General features: G+C 40.9%; 1 protein-coding gene across 1 annotated transcript in view; it reads right to left on the bottom strand.

Annotated features, from left to right (window-relative positions):
* The window catches only part of ccser1 (coiled-coil serine-rich protein 1), a 122,192-nt gene that overhangs the window by 29,265 nt on the left and 65,542 nt on the right, over window positions 1-27,385 (bottom strand). The window contains exon 10 of the mRNA XM_030104976.1: window positions 26,554-26,634. Within this exon, the coding sequence (XP_029960836.1) occupies window positions 26,554-26,634 (81 nt within the window). The remainder of the gene's footprint in view (window positions 1-26,553; window positions 26,635-27,385) is intronic.

Genomic DNA, 27,385 nt, shown 5'->3' with positions numbered 1-27,385 from the left:
ATAACCTGGTTCTCTGCAGGGACCATGTGATCCTACTGTGACTTGATGTGACCTTGGCCATCAAACGTGGATGTGTGTGCAGTACCTCTGGTGCCATGGCTGACCTCAGTGCTGCACATGCTGTGGTTCTGGTCTTCACTTTATTCTAACTTTCTTTTACTTGGTTTCATCTATTTCTATTTCTATTCGCTATTCTTACATTTTCCTTGTTATAAATCTCTCCCGGCACTATCACTTTAAATCACCTATTTATAGTTGAAGTAACACAAAAATGCACTTGTACAACCGGTGCGTTGAGTTCGTCTTCGTGTTACATTGTTTTGCTTCACGGAGCAACAGCTCTCCAACCTAATGTGTTTTATTCTTTCCATTTTATTGACAGTACTGAACGTGAATGTCCGGTTCAACTCCGTTTTATTTCACCCTATAAAGGACTATCTGCGCACACAACGCCCCCCCCGGCAGCCAGTCCAGGCCATCAGCTCTTGACGTACAATAGGCGTGAGTTATGGTAAAGCTTATTGCATCTTTAAAAGTACAAATTGGCTGTCTGTATCTAATTTATTAGAAGTGGTTAAATCTGAACATTACATTCCTGGGTTGTCCGCTTTTCGACAAAAGCTATGAGCAGCAAATATATGTGGCTGGCTCTTCCCATTAGTTGGACTGCATACAGGGTCCAAGTAAAACAGAAATCAGCTCAAATTAATCTAAATTTCTCAGGAGGGTAAAAAATAAATGGGAGGGATTGTGTGGTGAAGTGCAATGACAGCAGCATTTCCATGAAAAATAAGTGAAACTCGGGTATTTCTTTAATATTTTTGAAGAGAAATTACTGCTGCTTTAGACAAGTGGCAGCATGAGGCGAGGTAACTCTGCACCTGCACACTTTTCTCTTAAAAAAAAAAAAACACAAAAAACAAATCACTGCAATTACACAATAATGTTAAATGAGAATAAACACTGTGATTACATTTTCTCTTTCCAGTGGTCATAATTCGATTAGATCATAGCTGAATGTAATTACCGCAGGAATTGCAGTAAAGTAGTTTTCCAATCGTTTAGTGCATCAAATGCTTATTTTTAGTCCAGCATTATTTAACAGTAAAGCAGCACACAGAGAGATGTGTGTGTGTGAGGAGGGCCCACACTACCTGCGCTCAGCGATTGTGCTTACCTGAGCTAGATTATGCCCACCAAACGCAAGGTCACCTTTTAAATGATGAGCCTCTCACAGCCGTGAGAACATCAGAGTGGTTTGGTGATTTGCCTTGAAAATGATTAAAGGAGATACTTAAATCTTAAGGATGCATTAGAGACACACAGATCAATAAACATTCAGACTATTAAAGGTTCAACTTCCACTCTGCATAATTGCATCTCCTCATATAAGTCTGCTCCAACTAGAGTCATTTTTGTCATCTGCAATGGGATGTCATGCCATGAGGAAACCAGGGCCTTATCTGCATATAGAAAATTCACAAGCCACTAAATCACATACAGTTTAACAAAAGGCATAATCAAGTGAACTAAAGTACGTAGCACTACCCAGTTGCACTTAAGACCATTTGGATTTGGCTGCAATTTAATGAGCTATTTTGCGACTGCACCACTGTTTTTGGCAAAGCTATTGAAAACCTGTGAGACATTCAATGTGACTGGATGAGAGAATAATAATCTTATCACCTTGCACCTGATTTACAGGATGTTCTGCTCAGCTGCAGGAACAGGCACACTCACATTGGCCTTCATTGTAGTTCCCCAGCATGTGCTTTGACTGTTGTCTGTGAAAGAGTACTATTTATCACTTTTATATTAAATACAGCTACATTTTTCACTTTTCAGACTCTGTCTCTAAGTTAGGCACAAGTTAATATCTGATAATCGTGCCTATTGTCTCTTTATTCAATTTGATTTTATGCATTTTGGATTTTCAACCTTTTAAGGCTGAAATCTTTAAATATGCATACAAAAAAGAAAATCGCTTCATTTAAGAACAGCTATGAAGCTTTGGGAACACTGGACCAACGGCAGGTTTGGAGACCTATGAATTATTTAGAGCGGACAATAAGCCCCACTTCGTTCAGCTACAATTCCAGACAATTAGTTGAGGACATAAAATTATTTAGTACAATACTTGCAAAAGACTCCCAAGACAGTCTCGTGGCTGGTGTTCACTAATCCGCTGTCCTGCATGGAAGAATTATGACGAATTAATGTTTTGGTATCGTCTTCTTGTTCAGAGTGGTGTGTATTTGTGGAGGAATTTCTGTTTGTGTTTTCTTTTTATGTTTATATGTGTGTGGCCTGTGAAATACACTGGATGCAAATGCTGGACATATTTCCCCCTCAATGAGAAGATTCCTTTAGGTTCAGGCAGCAATCACTACTTATTTCCATATACCTCTATTTTATTTTGCTCCTAATTTGTACTTATCCAACCCCAAACTGCCTTGCAAAGCCCAACTTGTTTCTATGGCTGGTTCTCTTTTATTTCCTTCTTGTTCTTTGCTCCTTATTAGACTGTATCCATCCTCCGTCTCCCAGGCATCTTTCTGCTTTAATGAAACAGATGTCCCTACATTAATAAAGACCTGCTCCAGCATATGCAAAGGAAGGTGAAAGACGGCGGTAATGTATGTGAGCACAGTAGACTGCTGTATATGACTAACACTCAGCTAAATTAAAAAAAAAAAAAAGAAAAAAGAAGAAGATTCAGTGTGAAATGTTAATACTGAGGTATACACCGTGCAATGAATAAGACAAGTTAAAATTGAAATTCAAGACATATTTTTTACTGCCAAACTAAGCAGAATGTCCAGATATGCATTATATAACTAAACAGAGCATGTACCTGAGGCTGAAGCACAGCGTGAGTCCCTCTTGCCCAGGAAAAGTGTACTGCAGCTCAAGGAAGTGCTTGGTTAGTTTTGAGAAGAGTTTAAACAACTTCCTGGTGCGCAGTGAGGATAATCTCAGGTCTTTTTCCCATGAGATCACCACATGCTGGGGGAAACCAGCTGTTCCTTACCGTTCTCTCACCACCACCACAAGCGCCTCTCCAACATGGGCAATGCGCACCCTCACACTTTAAATCTGTGGTGGTGAAACGGATTGCCGTTGATCTCTGATCTGAACAGATTGAACAATTTTTAATAATAATAGTGTGAAATTGAATTTTACTGACGGTGTTACTTTTTAAAGTAATACTACCTCTTGGAGTGAAAAGATAGCAACAGAGCAGAGAGATGACAGGAGAATATTTGAAAGCAGCGGATAGTGACAGACAGACATGGCTGCTGAGGATACAGCAGCTACTCCGCTGCAGCACCTTTGGGAGCAATATCTTGAAGGCTTGTAAGAGAGTGATAAGAAATACATCTAATACCTCTTTAATATATTAGTGACAGGAGCGTTAAAAGATATACTAATGAAGTGAATGAAACCAGATTATAATATACGGACACAAAAACTTTAGGATATTTGCCAAACTGATTAAACGTCATCCTTAAATGCTGACAGGTTCCTATTTCAGATCTGGCATTGTGGTGGGGTCTGTTTATGCTGTGATGCTCCAATTTTCCTGCTCATAAACACAATGCAATATCTCTCTCTGCTAGTGAATACGGCAAAGAGAACATATTCATTGTTAAAGTTGACCGTCATTGACATTTCTTTCTTTGTATTGTTCATATTGTTTCTTTAAGAAAGTGTTCCATGTGAAAAAATGATGAAATAAATTCTTCTCCAAAAGAAAGAGAATGTTTCACATAATTTAGATTCAATACACATGCCCTGAAATATCTCATCTTTTCCGTTAGTCTTTGTATTTTTTTTTTTTTTTTTTTTTTGCATGTAGGTCACACAAATCAGAAAATAATGAAATCTTTAAAATATCCAAAGATTACTTAAAATGAGATTTCTATTCTTTAACTGGAACCACATAGATCAAACTATTTTTTTCAATGGTGAAAAACCTTTCAGTTTATATGTAGTAAGTGTAATAATAACTGATAAAACAGCTCAGCCACTGATTATATTCAATTGTGTTTCTACTTGTCCTTTCTACTTGGATCAACATTCTATTGATCTCCAGCTTTCTTTACTCTGTATTTTATGTCAAGTTAAAATGAAAAATTGTTTAAAAATTCTCTTTAAGTTTTGACAGACAGTGCAGCCAGATAAAGACGTCCAACAACTCCTTTGATAACTGATCACAAACGTAGATACAGAGACATGAAGACAGAGTTACTGACGCGTCTCAATATGTGCTGTGGCAAATTAATCAACTGCTGAAATGGCAAAAGAGGGGGCAGGTGAAGGTGCAACATCCGGAGGGGACTGAAGACTTGAAGGTCCATTACTTTCTCAACTTGATCCATCACTTCTATCTCCCTCTGATCCAGGCTAACTTTAAATGAGATGGCTGAAGGTTAATGCTTTGCTTTAACGGTAAGACTCAGCTTGACTTTGTTGTCATCTAACAGATGAGTATCATTGTTTGTGTCTTCGGTGCTGAACATCGTGCTACTACTTTGTCATATTCAGTGAGCTGCGCGTCTTCGATGTCATGGTGAGCCGGAGAAACACGTCACGCCATTACAAAAGCCCACGCAAAATGTTAACTTTTCCCATGATAAAACACTCGAGGGACTGAAACTGAGCAACACGGCTTTCCTCTCAGTGATGAGACATTTCTATCAGAGGCAAATTCATGCAGCTCCAAACCGATTATGCTAACAATCCTCTGTCCTCCCTCCCTCCCTCTCTCCCCATTAGATCATTTGCCCAGCCATGTATGCACTGGCCAATTTAAAGACAAAATCAGACTCACTCAGATAATTCTGTCCAATATAAGCTAATGCACAGAGAAGACACTGTCATCTGCCTAAGCTCATTATCGAACGCCGTCTCATTCAGCTGATGAAAATATAAGGAGTAGCTCCAAATCTACTGGATGACAAACAAATACTGGGCTCAGGCTGATATTTACTGAGCTGACTTTGTTTCTTTTGACAGGAGTCGCATAATGGCTTTATACACGGTACCTCTGATATTACTGCACTCCTCATTACAAACGCTGCATCCTGAGCCTCGACAACAGACGAAATGACAGCTGAGTCATGCTGGAAGGGAAAACAAAGACATTTAAGTCCACTTCTAGACTACGAAAACATAATTTCTGTGATTAATTCCATCCACAGGTATGTCTGATGAGGATATAAATGCCTCACGAGAGGTAAAGTGCAGTTCAACAACTCATTTTGAGACAAATGTAACGTGAGATGAGTCCTGACGCCCAACTCTGTCAACGGGGCAAAGCAATCACGCCGATGCAAATCACATGCCATCAGTCAAAATGACCAACCTGTGGCTTCACTCAGAACGAATTTATAGTAGACAGGTAGTTAAGACATGCAAATCACTGCAGGCTCAACTGGATTCAATCTTATAAATCAAAGAAGAATCACGTCCGGCTTCCAACAAATAATAAAGGATGATTAAAAGTGAACAGGACAAAACCAGAGTGGAGTATTACGGTTATTTGGAGGACATTAAAGGCAATAATGGGTTTATCAAAACATCATTTTCACATTTTCATGAAAAATCAGGCGACAGAGCCAGTGTTTGAGTTAATCAATTTTTCTTGAAGTCATTCAAGATAGAAAAGAAGATTTTTTTTTTTTTTTTTTAATTAACATATCACTATTGAGTCTGTAAAAGAAGAGAGTCTGGCCAGGAGTCAGGCTCTGAGATGAAAACAGTTACTCTTTCATTGTGTTACAGTTGAAAACCACTCAGTTAAATCAATTTATCAAGTCAATGAATACTGAAAATAGTGTCTCAGTGGTCTGAAGTAGCTATCTGGCAACAATCAATCACGACCTTCTTTCCCTCCTCTTCCTTTTCCTTATCCCCACACATGCTGTTAGACTATACAGATGGAATGTGATTTCCATCTTTGCGGGTACGAGGAGGAGGGGGAGGAAGGGAGGAGAGGAGACTTGGCAGGGATATAAGGGCCACTTGAGAGCACTGAGAGTTCCACAGAATGAGAATGCTCTGGAATACACCCGTGAGGTCACATTTACCACAACGAAAGTAAATCAAATGTTCTGCGGCCTTGATTGGAGAGAGGAACACGCTAAGCAAATGGATAGATGAATGATGGATACATGGAAGGTGGTGTGCACACAAACCTGGGCCAGCTATGTGTTTATTCCTGCCTAGAGGGTGAATAGACCATTTCAGCGTCCGGTCTGATGGATTTGAACAGTTAATTACCAAAATAATAACAATTGAGAGTTAAAAAAAAACCAGCAACCTATTGACATGGATTTCAGGGTTTGGTGCTAGAGAAGTGCCAATCATAAAAATCTAGAATGTAATGTTGCAATGTAATGTAAGGAAAATAGCTTTGGGAAAAAGCAATTTTCAGACCCAGGATTGTTGCATGACCCCGCTCGGACACCCATACCTGTTGCATTTCTCCGTCATACTCTGGTGCTTACTGCTTCCGGGCAAATGGAGGGAGACGAATGGATGGAAAAACATAAGAGAAGACACAAGAAAGACATGGTATGATGAGGATGGCATGCACAGAATGGAATAAAAGCAAAAAGCTCAATATAGATGGGGAAGCGTGGGGAGGAGCACAGGTATGAGTGGATGAAACACCTGCTGCATAAATGAGTGCACAAACACAAAACTGGAAACATGGGTTGAGGAATAGATATGTTACATAAAGCAAACTAAAAAAAACACACAACGAGGGAAAATTCATGCATAGCCTTTTTTCACACAATGACTATTAAAGTATGCATTGACAATAAAGAACAGAAAATCAACTGAAAAACCCTGTGCTGAGATTATTTCTTGCAAATTTGCTGTTGAAGGGGGCATGAGCAGCTCGCTTTAGCAGTCAGCAGTGGGTCCTACAAACCGCATGTAATCAAGAGATGTTCAAGGGTTATTCCAAGTGCCGGGCATTTGTGTTTTTTCAAGGGGTGTTCGAGGACCACTTGTAAAGTCAGTCATTTGTGTTTAAAAAAAGAAGAAGCCCAGAGCCAAGTAGACAATCACTATAGTTACATGCATAAACTACACAAGAACAAGAACCAATTTACTAGAAAAACATATATATATATATATATATATATATATATATATATATATATATATATATATATATATATGTATGTATATATATATATATATATATAACTGAGAGGCTGAATATCCATTTCCTACACTTTTCTGAATTTGTAATGGACATAATCTGCTCAAATCTCAATTCACAAAATCCATAAAAGATTCATTGGAAAACACAGAGGTTTAGAGGTGAATATCTATGAAAAAAATGTACATTTATATGGCACTGCTTCTTATTTTCAGTCATATTTTAACACCCACAGAGCCATAACACCCTCCTCTCCTGTGTGTGGTGTAAGCAATTTTCATGAATGACACTAATGATACCCATTAAATATGCACAGTTCAAAAATAAAATCCATTGACATGCACTGACATAGATATTTAGGCGCTGACAAAGAAGCCGGATTCGTCAGTAATAGAGGGAAAAGCTTTTTAACAGCAGTAAAGTCTACCACTGCGAGATAAAAATTTGTGTCCTTTTCCTACAATCTACAGAAGCACATTCATTCAGAGGAACATGAACTCATACAGTGTGTGTTTACACAACAAGCACACATGATGAAAATGGATCATTAGTGCGAGGAGAGAGCATGAAAACTGTGTCAGCAGAAGTGGTGGTCTGATCTAAAGAGGAAAGTGAAAAAAGGAGAGCTGCGACAGAGGGAGCCATGAAAGGCAGCGGCACCTGGAGAAGGTGCCAAGACAGTAGGAGGTCTGGAAGAGGGACAGTGGAGAATAGAGGCAGATGAGAGGAGGATCAAAGACCAGGATGAGAGGGATAAGAAGAGAAGATGCCAGCCCAATTTAGGATTTCTGAAAAAAAAAAAAAAAAAAAGAAACCGGCCCCACAGCCTGTCTATAGGTTTGAGTATTATATTAACATTTCAAAGTTTAAAAGCTCAGACAACCAAATGTTTTTATGGTACAAAATGAGAATCCCAAAGATATAAAAGGCTAGGTTGATAAGTGGTTGAATGTTGCCTGAATATACACAGACAGGAGGTAAAAACAGGCGAGAGCGACAGACTTCTACAGATTGTGCTATTTCATCTGTCTTAAGTTTATCAGTTCCACGGTGTCCTGTGTATTTGGTAAACAACAGTAAGTCTGCAGAAAGTCATTCTCCCCTCAATCAGAGGAAACAACGTAATCAATGTCTTCAGTTATTAAATAAATTAAGTGAGTGCAAACTACTTTCAGTCCAGTATTATTATTTTATACTACATTTCGTGTCACACAACCGAGACAAATTTCAGTAATCAAACCGCTTAGAAAACCACTGATTAAACTCCTTTTGCCTATCGTTGGTCCAAAAGGTTCAATCCACAGAATGTATCTACACAATGAATAGTGAGCGGGATCACCACTTAGACATAACAGCTTCTGGTTAAGCTGGTTGCTGAGAACAGAGTTTTGTAGGATTTTGGATCGACTGCAGTTGTAAAAGTAAAACGATAGCAGCTGGTTTCCAAGACGAAGGACAAACCAATGTCTTTGCTTTACAGATAGATACTGAAAGATTTTTTTTTTGTCAGACAAGATTAGAAATTATGACATTTAAAAGTAAGTAATTCTCATCTGGGACATCCTGTCTCTTGTTTGTCCTTGTTTTTTTTTATTATTTTAAACTGCATGAGCAGAAACTGCAGCTGCATTATTCTGAAACAGATCATTAACTGTGCCACAGCAAAAATTTTGGGGGCGCGGGGAATGTTTTCACTTATTTTCATGTAGTTGTTAGAAGAAGTCTTTATTATAAAAAGAAATAAGTCGAGAGAAAAACATTTTTTTTGTGAACAGAATGTACAATAATACAGAAAGTTTTAAAACAAAACTATAAGTGGAACAGTTGCGGATGAAATTGAATGTTGCAAGTCATATCCAAAAACTTCTAACTTGCACAGAAAGATGTATGGATCCAAAAGTGCAGTTCATCATATATTAACCTACTCGGTGCAGAGTTGAAGGAACTGAGGGGGTGCAGTTCCTGCACTGCAGTGTGGTTCACGCTCTCTGACTCGGGCTCCAACCCCAACACTAACAACGCCAATCACTTATCTATTTTGCAATTTCTATTTCTGCGTAAATTGATTCCAATTTCACAAAACAGTAAGATTTTTTCACTGTGTTGATTTCACTCTACACAAAAACAAAACATTGCTTGTATTTATTTGCAACTGACTGTAACTCCATTTTTGATTGTTCTTTTTTTTTTAACAAAACCAAACAAATGTGGTCATTTAACAGCTGCACTCATTTCAATAGGCTTAAAGCAGAAGAATATCAAATGAAGACGGCAGACATTATAAATAAATGATGAATTCTAAGTGAATGCAAAGAAGGCAGCAACAATAAAGGCAAATTATGGTTTACAATGAAGTTAGAGTGGTGTTATTGAGAAAAACACCACTTGCCAAACCCCCCGCCCCAAAAAACCTAAGAAAAGTAAACAAATTGACAACGTGCAAGGAGTGAGCAAGTGAAGGAAGGGAAAAAGCCTCTTGACACCCAAGTTAAAATGTTAATTTGGTCTCGACCTTTCGGAACATATCTAAAGGGGCTGAGAGCCAGCAGAAGCACACACATACTTACAAGCATGCCAGCATGTCTGAAGTCAAACGCTGGACCTCTAATTATGCTAACTCACTCCCCAGATATATTATTATGTGACCACAGATATGGCATTTGATATGGAAAGCCAAGGTGAACTGGGAGGAGCAGAAGAAAATAATAGAGAGGGAAAAGAAAGGATGGAGGACAAGCAAAACAGGTGCTGGCTGAAAAGGACAGAGGGATAAGACGTCGCTTGAGAGCAGAAGAGGGAGCCAAGTGGCAGAAGAGGGCCTCTCTCCATTCATTACAGATAAGAGTAGTTATTGGCCAGTGCATAACACACTTGTGGAGGCTCACAGGTATGCCGTGGCACACACTTGGCAGGCGTAGCACTCAGTGCTTCGCTCACACTGAATGAGATGTTGCCTTCATTTGTTCATCAACTTAAAATCAGCCTTGAATCTCATTAAGTTTCTATCCTTCAACTTCTCGCTATTTTTTTAATAGACAATTGAGCTGTGTAGCTTTTCTTAGTCTGTCTTTCTTCTTTCTGAATTTCTTACTCGCCAATGTAAACTCTTTAAGGGGCTACAAAACTACAAATCATTTTGCTTCTGACGCTTCTAAACATTTCCCACTCAAACTACCGATACTCTTAAAAATGACAGACACTAAAATCTCTGCTTCAGATTTACTCGTTCCGTCTGTCTTTACATCCTTATATAGTGTGTCTGTAATATCAACAGATGCTATTTTACAGGCTCCTCCAAAGCTTTATCATCTACACACCCTCCCAAAGTATTTGTCCTTTGTTTGATTTGTCCTTAACTTGACATCTTTGAGTTTTTTTTCCTTTCTCACCTCACTCCTCTGTCAAAATATCCCATCCCGTCTCAGTGCGTCTTCCTGTCACTCTTCCCCCCGCAGTCTTTTCGCAGCCTCATCCCTCCATCTCCTTTGTGTCCCCGGCTCCTTCTCCTCTCCTGTCCTGTCCTACTCCGGTGTAACCAGTGTCATTGTTCAGATAATTATTTATTAACGTGTTTATGCCACCGCCGTCCCCGCCTGTCTGTCGTCGCCATCTGTGCCCAGTTAGGCGCCTGCCTTCCTGCGTCGCTGTGCCCTGCCCGTCGGGGAGAAAGCAGTACATGGGGGCACAGATCAGAGACGCCCACACAAACACATCCGCGCTCTCTTTTCCTCTGTTCTTTTTTGTCCTCTTTTTTTCCCCCCCTCTTTCTTAAGAAGCACAAACCCAGACACATGCAGGCCTTTTCGCTGACAGCCCTTGTTCCTGCCCGCGCTGCCCCTGGGGCGAGGTGGGGTTCGCTGGGATGAGAGGCACGCAGCAGTGGCCACCGCGGTCCCTTCTGTCCTGTCCTGTTTGCTTTGTACCCTTCTGCCACAACGACCAACAGAAGAAGGTAGTGGTAGCAGGGGGGCTACCTTGATAAAGTTGTTTAGAGGACACAGGAAGAAGGTGTAAGGAAGACAGGGAAAGTAACGAAGGATCATCTGGGTTTGTTCGTTAAGCTTTGAGGGGATCTTGTACTTTGTGTTACTGTAATAAATAAGAAAACAAGACATGCATTCAGCAATAATAACCTTATTGCTAATCAAAACTGAGATGCCATGTTGCATTTGCCTAAACAAATCCTGACAATGGAATTTAGAGCGACAAGTCATCGAGGACTGTGTGAATGAATGTCTTCACCGAATCTAACATATGGTGAGGTGGTGAACGATATCCTACTGCAACCTGAGCCTCATCCTAAAGGATTTAAGCGGTTGTCACAGTGCCATCCGCACCATGGTGTAATGTAGCAGAAGGAGGAGGAGGAGGACAATGAGAGAGAGAGAGAGAGATGGGGGCAAGGGAGGGGAGGGCGACATAACAATACAATAGAGGGACGCGCAGAAAGCCGGTGGGACTGTCAGAGGGTTGTGATCATGCATCCTGGATCTCAATAAGTAAAGAGAACAAATATTTTCCATCTTTGTTCCTCCGCCTCCTCTCCTCTCCTCACAAGCCATTCCAAGTCCCCTGCCTTCCATTCCCTCAACATGATCTCTATCTGCTGGCTTCTTCACTTCTTGGCAGTTCGTCTCTCTCATCTCCTCTTCTCCCAACGGCCGCTGTCTTTCATTCCCTCTTTTTTTGCCCCATTTCTCACCACTGCTCTTCTTGAGCTCACACAGTTTTTTTTTTTTTTTTCAACTTTATGTTGTTGTTTTTTTTTGTGATTCTACTCATGTCTAACTAACGTGCCCTCTCTCCGTGGCTGCATCTATCCATATGTATGCATGAGTGTAACTTTCTCCCTGAGAGGAGGCCTGGGAGGTGGGCTGCCACGGGAGGTGGTCCTGGTGGCCTCTATCAAGGATTGGGAAGGAGTTCTGGTGCTTCCTTGGGGAGAGCGCCTCATTAGCTTGAACGCTACACGGGAGAGCATGTAGAAACTGTGTGCATATATGCATCTGTTCAAGTGCCTCTGTCTATAATTAGGAGTCACAGTGAGTACTGCTGTGGATCACAGTTAGATAAGTGCTCTGGCAGCGAGCCAGCATAGGAGATAGGCCTCATGAATGCACACACACACACACAAACACGCACGCACACCCTCACAGGCATCTCCCACTTCTGTGGTTGGTGCTCAGCTGTGTAGTGCGGTTGTTGGGGATTATTTGGCTCTCTGTCTCTTCTAAAAAGTACCACCTGCAGATGGCAGGGGCCAGTTGGATGTATCCAGCTTTACCCTGACAATATCGGCCTCTCACTGGAAAGCGCGTCCGCGGATGCACACACCCACACACCTGTACTTTCGAGTTTTTCCTGTCTGAGCCAGGCAACAAGGGAATCGCGATGGGTACCTGAAATAGAGGATCAAAGATGTGATCGAGCCACTTGTGAGCGCGCGCACACTGAAAGTCTCATAACAGGGAATCGTTTTTGGCCTCTTACAACCCCGAGACAACTTAGAAAACATGAGCAACATACACTCGCAGGCACAGATGCGCACAGTCGCACACCACTTCCTCCACCATGCTACCTCCACCTGGGTGAAGAAATCTTTCATCTTGGCATGACTGCCACCGGGCAGGCTCGAATACCCATACACACTGATACACACACATACACACACACACACTCTCTCTCTTTTGTGTCTCCACCTGCCACCCCTTCCAAATGTGTCATGTCAGTACAAACACACACATATTGTAACACAAGTATGAAGTCTGCAGGTTAGCAGTCGAGGCAGATCTATGTTCTCCATGCCTCTTAATCACGGTGCCACTGTGTTTACAATTCAAATGAGTCCTCAGATGCTGGAGTCCACCTGGAGACTCTTGTGCCGGGCCTTTCTGGGGCACAGCGAAACATTTCATTCAAATGTCACAGTTTACGACTTTAGTCAGAGTTTTAGGGCTGCAGAATAGATACAGTGTCTGTGACTTCATCTGCAGCTTTATGATGCATTGGCTCTGGCTTTATCACTCACTGCCATATTGTTATTTGCTTGGAGGATGAAAATCAAGATTTTTTGGAGCCTGAGGGGAGCTCAGTGGAGTGCAGAAGTGGAAACCACCGCAGAAAAAATATGATCCCTAAAAAAACTCCACTGAAACTCAATTTTAGGTCGTCTCAACCAAAAAAAAAAAAAAAAGGTTGCAAAGCCTTGAGTCAATTTGTACTTTTTATTTGTTCATTCTTAACTCTAAAAAGCTGCATGGATTGCACCAGTTAGCATTTAGAGTTGTCTATAAATTACCCTGGTTTTATTTTTTTACTTTTAGTTTTTGTTCACAGTTTCAAGCACATTTTGTTATCAGACAGAAGGCGCAAACATAAACTTCTTTTCCTAAAGACAGTGCAAAAATTTTCACAATTTCCTCTGGAAATTATCCCTCACAAAAACATGTTATTAGCTATGTTCATGGGAAATAAAAATGTCTCACAGTAGTTCGGAAGAACAGGTAAAGGTCTTTCACACAGATGTAATGCACACACAACAAGCTGTTCCTGTTTTTATTTTCCCAGAAGCATCTAGTGGACATTATAAAACACTACATCAAAAGAAATTATTTTGGCTTCAACACTCAGCCGCGGTGGCTGCCACTTGAATTCACCTTGCTAAATAAATGAGGTTTATCTCATTAGCGTTGTTTGCCCTGCAACAGGTCCAGAAGTGACTAATAATTCACCAGCGCAGCATTACTGTCAGTCCTTGAAGAGCTTAATGAGCAAAAAGAATACCTAAAACACACATACAGTCCTCACAGCACAAAAGCACATGTACACACGGACGCACGCGCGCACACACACAGAGATGATGAGGCATTTCTTGCGGAAAATCTTGATGTTTGTGCGAAAATAACCTAACACACACACGCACACACAAAGAAGAGCACTGAAGTGCATAGGTGCCCTTGCATAAATGGAGCAAAATAATGACACTAATGGCTCCTCCTGTCTCTTTTTGCTTTACCCTTCAACTACATAGGTTATTTTTCTCAGAAGTCCCTCAGTGTCTGACTGCACACCAGAAAATACATCCTTTTGTTGTTCATGGTCAAAATTATACATGCCCTCAGTAAATAAAAATGTAGTCTTTGTGTGTTCATTTCTATGGCTATATGCTTAATGTGCATGCGCTATGTAATACAATATAATGTAAGGAGACAGTAAAAGGGACACTCTAGCCTTTCTGAATAAGGTCACAGGTTACACAGGTCAGTGAAAGGCTCGGGGACTGTGACAGGTGGGGCTGCAGTTCACACTGCACTGACAGGCAGGGTTAAAGTCCACACATGAACAGAAGGAGAAAGGCCGGGATACTGCATCCACACTCTGGTGCTCTGAATACTAAAGCATGCTCAACTACAGTGCAGGTAGGAGGCAGGGAGTAGACATAAAAAGAAGTACAGTTTGTTTAGCCCTCCTTCCTGGAGGACTTTCCACTTTTAGGAGATTCATGAACTCCGATGCAACATAATATTTTCTGTGCAGTGTTTGACCCCACAGCCTTAAAGATGCAAACTTTTCAGACGGACTGCAACCTGATATCAAAACCTCTCCTATATTTTCATGAATTCTCTGTAAAATAAGCAACAGCCATAGAGACGATAGATGAATATTTCATTGAAAAAAAACACTTCAACACAGAATTTAGTCTATCGTTGTGGCCACTATATGAACCTTTAAGATCACTAAGATGACACTAAGACTAAAATGACATAACTTTTCTTTACAATGCAAACACTATTCGACAAACAAAATGCACAATAGTTGGCTAAAATGCTCATTTTCTTCTGTGCTTTCACAAAGGTTTAAATCTTGATCTGGCATTTAAGGAGCTGAATGACCTGTGAGCTTTAAGAAGTGCACAGTGTTCAATATTTGAAACCATGTCATTTGTCAAGATCATTGACTTATAACAGAAATTATCTGAGCCATCGAATAGCAATAGGAGAGAAATCATCTGTTCCACAGTCTTACGCTTGAAGAGAGATTTTGTTCCCTTCGAAATAAACCACAGAAAATATTACATTGGCTTTTAAAGCGACTTCCAGCAAACGGCACTGTTCAGATGCGAGGACATCAACCAGGATAGAGGTGATCTTGGGGGCTGCCAAGATCTTTCTGGGACATCATCTCTATGGGTAGGATTAACTCAGCTAGGTACAAAAGGCAGCATTCTTGTCTACAATACAGGACAAAGCGGTGCGGGTGGCATTCATTACACATGAGGTCTCCATACCAGGGTTTGATTTTCACTGGAAAATGGCTCATTTTACTTTTCACCATGAGTCCACTTCACATAAGGAGCTACTCATAATTTACACATTTTAACCTGTAAACACCTAAATTGACATTTGTGTTCACCCAGTGTAGATTTTCCCACTTCTCTCAACAGAGCTGGCTGGCTATATCTCCACATATCTTTTACTACAGTAGTGCAAATAACAACATATTTTCCATTACAAGAGAGACTTAAGTGCACTGTGCCACCTAATTATGAGTTAAACTAAGTGAGACTGAGCTGACCCTTCTGTTATGCTACCATTTTCCTCAATTTTTTTTTGTCAACAAATTAGCATACTCCACTTTACCGAGTCATTAATAAATATTGACCTTAAAGTGTTCGAAGCTAATTGTTACCCCAAGTATAAATCTCACACGTCAGGCCTTTTCAATTTTTGAAAACAAGTGGCCGAAATACTTGGTGGTCGATTTGCTTAATGAAAATTTGTGGACGAGCGTTAAATAAACCAAGAGCCGTGCGGATTAATCAAACCTTAGTATACAGACCCCCCGTTCTCCTATCTAGTACACCAAGGTAGACCACTACAAGACACGGTGACGTCCAGTCAAGTGATATCAGAACAGAGACACTCACTCAGTTGCCTCCTTGATGACAACGAGGCGCTCCCATGCGCCTTGATGCCCTGGAAACAAAAGACATGATGACACAAACAGCAACCAGTGAAAGAGTAGAAAGAGAAGGGAGGGGAGGCAGGCACAAAGAAGTATAGTTATTTGAAGAGAAAAGCAAAACAATCATAAATCAACTTCTAACACAGCCTGCCCACTTCATAAGTGCTGATCGTCATTCTTCATTACGGGTGAGTATAACAAACAGGTCTTTTCACACCGAGTACAGTCACTACTGCAAAGCCGCTGAGGTCTGTTACCTTTCATTCACTCACTCTTTCATTCTTTCACTCTGTCATAACCGCACTGTCTAGGTAAAAGTGTCACTTTCTATTTAAAGACCTGGCAATGAGACCACACACACACACACACACACACACACACACACACACACACACACACACACACACACACACACACACACACACACACACACACACACACACACACACACACACACACACACACACACACACACACACACACACACACACACACACACACACACACACACACACGTCTTCTTTGTGTCATAACAATGATCTGTGAAAAGTGCTTTGCTTCAGTGACACTGGTTCTTGTTGAGCTGAAGGAAAAAAAAATAGAACTAGTGGGTGACACCACAGCAAAGTGCAGGGATTAAAAATACCGGTGTTTTTTTTTTGGTTGGTTTTTTTTTTTTTTTTGTTTCATGTTCCCACACAGGGTTGTTCTTCGTGTACCCACACAGTGTCATGTGTTTGCCAAAAACTACAAACGCTACATCAATTCAATAAAAATATGCTTACAGGCTCTGAAACATGGACACAGTTTTTAGGCAACTTTGTAAACATCGAACTAAGAGTATTTCAATGGAAATTTACTTCATTGTTACCTACATTATCCATTCCAGTGATGAACCAGGCGGCAGGGATCTATTCTCTGGTGTAATTATCATAAATTTCCAAATTCCAACATATAAAGAAAAAGGTCATTGTAATCCAGCGTCTCTTTGAAGGATGAAGTGGAAACATTAAAACACATACAGTTCATGCATTTAAATCACCTTCTGGGATAATTACGTGTGGTTCTGCATTTGATTGGCTATAATCTAACGGATAAACAGTAATCAAATACATAAAAGGGTCTTCAAGTGGATGACATCAATGCACAGATGCTTTTCTATGATAAATCCGCTGGGTGGTAAACAGGTCTAAATAGTCCCACAGATGTATTAGTTTAATAACTGCATTTTTTTCAACTCACTTCATTTGTACAAGACATGTTAACCCAGTACAATATAGTTGCTGCTGCATCATAGATGCAAGAACATTTATGAAACCCAAGTATGCACAACAATTCAGGCCGTGAGTTCAAAGAAAATCATTCCACTTTTATAAAGAACCAACAGCACACACAACTGTATCGCTGTTCCTACGGAGGAGAGGAGAGGAGAGGAGAGGAGAGGAGAGGAGAGGAGAGGAGAGGAGAGGAGAGGAGAGGGTTAACCACAGTTGGCGATGAACTGTAATAGAGGATGAGCAGTGACAGGGAGGGACGAGGCAGGGTGAAAGAGTAACGGTAATAAAGGAGATGAGGGAGTGAGGGAATGCGAACAGCGTAGCATACAGGTGAAAGGCTGATCATAAAAATGAGAGTGAAGGAAGGCATGTCAAGGGATGGATGAGAAACATGCAAAAGAGACGACATCGAGGGAGGGAAAGATAGGGAAAGACCGAACAAAATAAATGTTTAAGAGCAAGGACGAGGAGGCTAAAAATTATAAAGTATGATGGGGGAAAGAGGGAGATGAAGATGAGGGGCGAAGTGAAAGGTGGTGCAGGGCAGGGATGTAGAAAAGGGAAGCCAAATGAAGATGGAGAAACAGATCAGAGCAAAAAAAAAAAAAAAAAAATGGATGAATGCAACAGAGAGCAAGGAAAGGAAAAGCAAGGGCATTTTTTAATGGAGGGACACAAAAGAAGGATTAAAGAAGACATAAAATTTTGACATAAGAGGGATGAAAGATGGAAGGAGAGGAAGTCTGATGGACATAGAGAGAAAAGGTATAAAAACCTTAAGTAGGGCAGAAAACTGCCTTTCTTATGCGCCTCCTCTTTCTCTCCATCTTCCCTTCTTATTTCTATCTCTAGCAGCACCATTACTCAGTAAAGACCGGGCTGTACAAAATGATCTAGTTTACAGGAATAGGAGTTGAAGACCTACATAGTCACAATCAGCACTGGACCATCCTCCAGCTTAAACTGGCACAGACGTGGAGCGCTCTGATGACGGAGACACGTGTGAGCTCACCTCATCGGATGTATTGATTGAGGGTTCCCATCCCCCTGGGGGGGGGGGGGGGGGGCACAGGAGGACCAGCAGGAGGAATGCTCTCTCAGCAAGGGGAGGGCTAAATATGATTTGTTTCACTCTTTGCACATCGAAGCGAGACATGTACATTGAGGAGTAATGCTTTACACGTGTTTCTTTTTTCCCCTTTCGCTTTACCCTCTTGATCAATAAGTGTGGACCTGAAAAACTCCAGAAAAAAAGCGCAAAGAAAAAGAATCGATCACCGCTTTGCTTTGGTTTGTACAAGCGATGGGACTTTCATTTTCATATGGTTCAGGAGGTATTGTGATTCATACTAAGCAGTTGGAGAGTATTCATGGAGAATAAAAGTGTATTCAAAGCAAATTCTAACATGAGTTTCCATATAAATGCAGAACAAATATAAAAAGACAGCAATCTGTCATGTAGAAATCTGGAACCAAGTGATTATGCAGATTATATTGAATTAATGTTTTGGGCATTGTGGCAGGTCTCAATTAAAAATAATATTCCCTTCATTCTTCGGCTAAGCATCACCTGATTGTCCCAAGTAAAAGACCCTGCATCCATACATCCATCCGTCCGTTCATCTCATCTTCATTCAGGTTCAGACCTTAGGTGATCGCTGGGGCAAAAAGAAAAACAACGCATGGAGATAATCTACCCAGGGGTCCTGCAGTCCACTGCTGGGTCTCCTCCCATGAGAGGAGCCTCGGGGGCAACTTAGCAAGACAACTGAACTGGCTTCACTCAAGAGCAGCAGAAACTAACTTTGAACAGGCGATAATTGATTTTTTCTTTTCTGTACAGAGTTACAACACCTCTGACACTGATAGTCTGAAGCTGGCTACCTACAACTCACCTTTTTTTCACAAATGGATCAACCCAGCATGCCATGGTGAGCATGTCAGTGTCCTAGTTCACATTTCCCTTAAATAGACGACGAACAGCTTAATTAATGCAGAAGACTCATCACTTCATATGAGAAAGTCAAAGGCACGGACTCACAGGTTATCTTTGTGGATGACGCAGATGTGAAACCAATTTTACATTATTTTTACATAAACTTAAGCAAAAAAGTTGAGAAACTTGTCGTGATAGTTGCCAACAGAATGCAATAACAATAACCTTACTTGAGAAAGTTCTGGTTCTGTGTTCTCATAAAACTAATCACACAGGAGGCTCCTGACAGCCTCACTGGCTGTACTTTGTGTTAAACTTTGTACAGAGAGTTTAGTTGTGCCCTTATTTGGCTGTGAGTCGGTTTCCAAAAAGCTACCGTTTTGCTTGTTCTCTTCATTTGTTAATGTTGCAGCACCCTCTGGCTCTCAGCACTCCCTGTTCCCTCTTGCATTTAATATTGTCAAATTCTATTCTGTGCAACGGATAACATTGCCAAAACCACTCACACCTGGTTTAATGTTATTTCCCTCGGCCCCCGGACGAGCCTGGGCTGCAACAAGGTTGCTGATAATAGTTTCTGATGGATTTGCTAATGTGTATACCTTAATGGAACATTTTATTTTCGAGATAAAACACTACAACAACAAAAAACATTTAGGACCTGGTGATGATCCAATCAGAAGGGTCAACAGAAAACACCAAAATCTAAAAGCAATGGCCAAAACACCCATGGATAGAAAGAAATCTGTCAGGTGAGCAAAGAATGAAAAACTTTGCAAATGCCGGATTTTCTTCATAAATTTGTTTTCTCTGAGAAAACCGTGAAACACTGGTCCCCACAGGGAGGAGGTGTCAGCTGAGTCAACTTGCTTATTTCTTTGAGATTTCCATCTTTTCTTTATGCTTCAGGGTCATGTAGGGACAAGTCTGAATATCTATTTCTGTTTTTGCTGCCCTGTCTTGACATCAGCTGTCAGGGGCTTTTAGTTATCTAACATATCTAATTATATCTAAATACTTATGTGTCACAGCTGTCATGGAGCTGCCTGTGAAACCATAGAAAGTGGTTATTTTCAATAAGCAATGCAAATTAGCTATACCCCAAATAAACAAAGTGGCCTAAACACACCATCATAACTACATTTTTGTTAATATTTTTACCATCAATTATGTGGAAAACACTTTCAAACTTCCTTACCCTAACCTTACATTGTACTGTTTCTATGAATAATGGAAATTTCAGTCGTGATTACTTTAACTAGTAGATTTTTATTCTTTCATGAAAGGACCAAGACTCGAGAGATGATTCCTCTCCACCTAAAAATTAAATCCATACATCATAATCCTACTTTTTTCACGTGAAAATGAGAGTTTGCAATGCCAAACAACCCTCAACGAGATCTTTGCACCTCGCACTCCTTTCTGAAGCTTCTGAAGAAGGTCAGGACGAGGAGAGAGAGAGAGAAAGATGGGTATGAAGTTTTGGGAGTGGAAGAGAAAGAAATGAGAGTCAATAAAGAACTTGCACAAATCTTCTGAGAATAGAAAACGTCAGCTAAAGACAGAGTGTGAAAGGGAACAAGATTGAGCCAACCATCAACAGCTTTTGATTCCCCCATAAAACGTTCCTTTTAAGAATGCCCATGAAATTAGCTCTCTGAAAGAAAGCAATCTAAATCGATTCAATCCCTTCTATAAAAAAAGGGAAAAGAAAAAAAAAACTTTTCAAACAGGCGCCATACCCCCTTGCTCATAGGAGTCTCTGGAGGACATCAAATAACCACTCTCATTTTCTCTCTAACCTCCATCTGTTTTTACCCATTCTTAGCTTCCTTTTCACTTCACCTGCCAGCTCGACACCTGACACGTTCACAAAAGAAGAAAACTTCAAACGCCGAAAAAAAAGGGGCTCGGGTCAGACGTTTTATTTGTGTTCGACTCATACTGCACTGCCACTTGTCAGAATTAGGCAGATGTCCGGGCTTTCCTTAGCAGCGCTTCTGACAGCATCCCAGAATACCACCTGTAGTGCCACTGCTTGACACACACCAAATCACTGTTAATACTTTGCCGGCACGGGGTCAGACTGACAAAGACGACAAAGAGAGGGCAACATATTGCACCGGCTGACAGATGCTTTATTTATATTTGAGGATTGAACTTTTATGTGGCCGCAGATCAAGCCCACAAAACTTTACTGCATATTATGCAGCAGCTAAGCCTGCTCTCGCTCCTCTAACTCTTTTTTTTTTTTTTTTTTTTTGATAGTTCTCACTAATTTACAGTGACAATCTGTCTTCATACCAAAAAATAAAATCAGGTTTGGCTCTAGTCCACAGCTGAAGAAGGTCACAGGGACTACACTCACATCTGGTAGATTGAGAGATCCTAATATTTTTTACCCAATATACTGCATAATAAACTAGTTTACGGACATGAATGAAGAAATTACTGTAGGACCGGAGAATATACGGTGCATGATAAATGCAAAATAGGACATCAATCACGACAGCTTTGACAAAGCAGTCCATTTTCATTTAGTCACGACAGCTGGTGTAAATGAACAAGATGAACACCTAAGCTGTCATTTAATCGGACTCAGCTGTAGTGGTAAGATTTGATTTATCCGCCACAGCAATTTGCAATCCATTTTTCCCGACGTTCCTAAATCTCACCATAATATACAGGAGACCTTTTAAAGGACAATCAAGAAAGGACTTTGAACAGAAATACAACTTTGTGGAGGTCAGGAGGGTCCGATTCAGGGAAAACCAGGGCAGAGGAATCCCTGATGAATTAATGAAGCCTGGAAAAGAAGGAGGAAAGAAGAAAAACGGCAGAAGAGAGGAGAGGAGAAGAGAGGAAAGGTCCCTCTGAATGGGATGTTTTGAAACTTTTAGGGATAAGTGAACAGAAAAAAACAAAACAAAAAAAACAGGTGGAATAGGAGGAGGAAGGCAGCAAAGTGAGACAAAGTAAAAGGACGTTCCAGAAAAGATGGCTTACGCCAAAGAGAGAGGGAGTGGATGGGAGAGATGGTCGACCCCGCAAAGCGGTGGAAGCAGTAGAAATAGCTGCCCCACTTGTAGACACACTTTTTGTTGCTAGCTGACTGTCCTTGATGCACTGGGGTAGCTAACCTATATAGGCTTACTCCATGCTGCAGCATCTCCCACACGCTCATAAACATACATGAGTGCACACTCTCAGTCGGCCCGGCCCTCTTTCATGCGCTGAGGGGGGGAGGAGGGGTCTAAAATCAGGCCACACATGCTGTAAGCAACTGCTGAGTTAAGTCACCTGTGCTGCTAGCCTAGCTTGCTAGCGGGCAGCCAGCTGCTCCTCTAATTAAGAGCCCATCTACTCAAGAGGCCTGAGCATATGGAGGACTCTATAGCATGGCGATAGTCTCATAATAGCCATACGCCCGAGCACTGGCCAGACTTTTTAAACCTGAGTGCACTGCATGAAGAAGAAAAGGCTGTTTTGGTCCTGAAAGAATTCTATCCACTGAATGAGTTTGGAAAAATAACAAAGATTTACATTCAACACAGTGATCAGCATGTTCAACAGATCTGTGAATATAGCTCAATACCTTCACGCCATTATTTTCCACCTGCAGAGTAGATGAGACACATTGTGGCACTTCTCAAATCTAAATGATTGCATGCCAATTAATCAACCCACTTCACCTCCCAGAGATGATATAACTGAGTGAATCTTAAGAGCTTGACTCTCCTTCTAAACACTGTATTGTAGAAGAGAAGATAGAGCATCCTAGTGAGGTAAATCAGGATGATTATCTGAATCAGTTTTAATGGAATTAATCAAAACGAATGAGACATTGACCAGGGGGTATCAAATCACTTGCAAAAATCTGCATCCTTTCAAGATGGAGCCTACCGCTTCTCCCGGCTGTCAGTGCACTCACAAACATCTGGACAAAGATGCAGTTAAAAAAAAACAAAAAAACATCCATTATTGGCTGGACCATACTGAGCTGTATTTTATGTCAAATGATCAATGACAGCACATGAAACCACCAACATCCATCTGAGGAATAAATGCAACTAATTTGACAGACGATCCTTTGACACTTGCAACAAGACCTTATTGACTCGACTGTCCAAGGCCAGGACTAATGGATTATCCACAAAACATGTTTGCAGACACTTGCATAGGCAAACACACAGTCAATGACAAACACACGGACATGCATGTAGATTTGGACAAGGACACACACGCAAGGTTTACATATGCCGTCATTTTTGGCTGCTTTAGACGACAATACCAAAAACCATCCATTACATGTTGCCATTTCAGGTTGTATTATAAAGAATGCATTAGTCAGAAGCACCGTGCAGGCAGACTGTGGAGTATGTATATTAATAGTTGTGCCGTGTACAAGAAATCAGAGTTAAAAACTGGAAGAGATGTACAGCAAAAAGAAAAACTGACAGGAGGACTAATAGCAGGTGTGATAAAATTATAGTATTCAGGGCTGTAACTTCATGTGCACGCAGCGGCAGAGTGGCACTTCTCCGAGGAACAGTAAGGTTTCTGTCTTGCCTGCACCTGTTTTGGTGACTCATTGTGCATCACAGAAGAAACAAAGGAGAGGGAGTGTCACGAACAATTCAGAGTTACTCTACAATTTTTTGGTGTCATGACTCTCTGCGTTTCTTATTATACATTGTCTTTGAGGTGTTTGCTAGGAGCCTCTTGTGTATTGTACAAGATTACCTATGACTGGAGTCGGTGCACATGTGGTTTAAATTTAGTTGTGTGTTTTTTTTTGTATTCATTTCTTTTAAAATTGGTTTCTTCCACCAATCATGCATTGCTTGTTTCATAACCAGAAAGTCCACAATTCCAGCAAAGTGGTGCAAGCACACTATTAACTTTTAATTCAGAGCAAACAGCAATTTCTGCTTTTTAATACACCTGTTTTGATCGCAAAGATTAACAATTTCTATTGAGAATGCCTTTTTCACATCTTCTCTTTTGAACTATTAGGGTGTTGCAAAATAACCACATAGATTCCAGGCATGATGTCTTGATCTTCAAAATTGATTCCATTGTGTAAATAGTTATTTTTTAGTCTTAAACCCCAAAAATGTGTCCCAAGCTGCATTGTAGTTACTTTTATTCCACTTTAGGATGAAAAGGCAATAAGAGAGTCAAAAATCAAAAGCAATATTTTAATTGTGATTCTGTATAGTTTGCATTGTGATTAGCTGCAAAAGATCTATGTTTTGTTTACTTCAAATGCTTTCAGTGCATGTTTCCTCCAATAGGGAACTCAGGAGTCCCAGAATTATGTGATTAAGCGCATGGTGAGTAAAACACAAAGTCCTCAGCTCACGAACAAAGTGAGCATGCAGCAGGCTTTACACAATCGTCTATATGAGCAAGAACTGCTGTGAACAAAAACACTGCAAGGTCAGTAACAAAACCAACTCTTTAACTAGTCAACAGCTGTCTCTCCCTACAGACAACTATTCACTGTTTTTTTTAATCCGTTTTAAAGCCAAATAGTTTCAAGCAATGTGGTGGAGGTGGTGAGAATGGTATCTTTCTAAACGCTGCGGTATTGTTTACTATTCTACCAAAATCGGCTCATTATTGGGAAGCACAGGTCCTCTGTTGTTGTACTGAGAACAGGCTCCGAGCCAGTGGTGGCCAATCTCGTTCCTGCAGGGCCACTTCCTCGCATGTTTGCAATGTCTCCCTGCTGTGTCACATTTGAATCTCATGAATGTGTCATCATCATGGTCTGCAGGAAGCCTGATAATGAGCCCCACATTAAAATCAGGTGTGTTGGAACAGAGTGGCATTTAAAACAAGCTGGGCAGAGGCCCTTCAGGATTGGACAACTTTGCTCTACCCTCACTTTTGTGCAAAGCAGTAATATAAATCGGGGTGTCATGGGGCTAGTTGGTCACCCTATTAATTTCAGTGAATCTCTGAAGTACAATATAAAGACATATTTCAGTCATTCCTCAATTTATGTTGGTTTTTGTAGCTAATATTCAAATCACTTCTGACTATATTAGCCTTTAGCCATTATATAACTTACGTCTGGTGTGACACTTGATTTTATAGCTACTGTATTTGAATATCCTGAGGAGGCTGTCTGCACTGTAAGACTGTTTGTGCATTATTAAAGCGATTTTGTGAAAATGTGATTTGAGAAAACTCTAACACGCTAAAGGAAATATGCATATTTTTGAACTTGTGTAAGAATCACCTCATCACTGTGAAGAAAATATCACCTTGCATAGCTGTCATGTAGAACTGTAGGGCTTAAAAGATCCATCATTAAACTTATAACCACCACATATCTGAAAGAAGCTAAACAGGACCACTGTAACTGATCCTAATTACCTGCAGAAGTAACTCAAACTCTCTGACCTCCAAATAATGTATTTATGCTGCTCTTCACATTGTAGAAATGAGTCCAGACTGTGAGCATGTGGGAGTAGACATTGTGCACCCACAAACTCATACAATGTCAGAGCTATTTTCCTTTAACACGGTAGTGGAAGTATGAAAAGAACCTTTGGGGCAGAAAAAAGAGAGGCAACGAGGGCTTTAGGAGTGAAAGAAAGAGACCCCAAATCTCTGCTGCTGTTTCTGTTACAGGCAGCCATTTTTAGACAGTCATCCATTAAGTCCGCTGCGTTCCCATACTGTCAGCCCCTAGTGAAGCCAAAGAGGCCGTGTCAGCTGAGAACATTAGGCTTGCTGGCAGGTAGGCAGGCAGCATGCGGCTCAGCACTCTCTTTGAGATCGTGGGAATCGAAGACGGAAAGGGAGGTGCAGGTAGTGGACTATAATATGACTGTCACAGCAGCAAAACATCTTGAGAAAGAGTAAGATGGATTAGAGTTTTTAGCTCAGCATTAAAAGATGCTCTTAAAGAGATGGAAAAGAAAGGAAGAAAGGGTGGAGCGATGGTCACGGAGGCTCAGCATAAAGTGCATTAGCACAGGCAGGATGACGGACTGAAAACAGTAGAAAGGAAGGAGGTTGCACTTATTTTATCTCAAAACTGCACCTCATTCAGTCGCATGGGATCTGAGTGAGGTATCCTGCAATGAAATGAGAGAGAGAAAGACAGAGAGAGAGAGGGAGAGAGGGAATCTGGCAGAGTGAAAGAGAGCCTGTGTATGTGTTGTATGGGTGCATCTCACCTCTGGCCCCATGTGTTCCGTCTGTGTTGTGCGGTCAGTCATTTGGCAGTCTTTCATCTTCAGGGCAGCTTTGGCACTCTCCTGCATACAAAAACCAACACAAACCCATCAGACCAGGCCAAAATCTCACAAAAAGCAACAAAAAAAAAAAAAGCAACATCAAATAAAAATAATTGAGAACAACTCCTCTCCCAGCAGAGCTTTGCTTTGCTTCCACTCTTAATACTTTGTGCAGCTGGCCTCCGTGCTTAAAGCTGGCTATCAAAAGAAAAATGTGGGGGGGGGGAACAAAAAAAAAAACTGCAACTCTAAACAATCTCAACCTTTCCTTCCCATTGGTTGCCTCTTCTTGATATCAAAGAGTTCATAAAAACTGGGCTGAATTGCAGTAAAACTTTTCTCCAGCCAAAATTCTGGAGCACGGACCCTCCGCAGAGCGCCTCAGCAGAGAAGGACTCATAAAAAGTGACGGCTAGTGCTGGCCAGCTTGCAAGAAAGGTCCTTCCAGGAGATAATTAATAGGTTTCCTTTGGCAGATTTACAATTGGAAGTACAGAAAGAGCAGCACTGGACCTTTCCTTCAAAATTCAGCACTTTTACCTTGACCAAGAACTTGTCATCTCTTGTGTTACCTTTGTGTCATTATTTTTGAAAAAGCAGGCTGCAAGTCCCCTGAATGCGAAGAAGCTAGCGGTGTTCTCCACCGGGAGCTCGACGTGACAATGTCACTTCTCATCCTGGCATCCTCGACCTGCTCTGTTCAGTTGTTGTTGGCCATGAAATAAAGAAAAATAATCAAGTTTGATTAATATTAAAAAAGAAAAGCAGGGCA

Source organism: Salarias fasciatus, chromosome 12, assembly GCF_902148845.1.
Source record: "Salarias fasciatus chromosome 12, fSalaFa1.1, whole genome shotgun sequence".
NCBI lineage: Eukaryota > Metazoa > Chordata > Actinopteri > Blenniiformes > Blenniidae > Salarias > Salarias fasciatus.
Note: the sequence above shows the minus strand (reverse complement) of the source record. Positions and strands in the feature narration are given on the sequence as shown.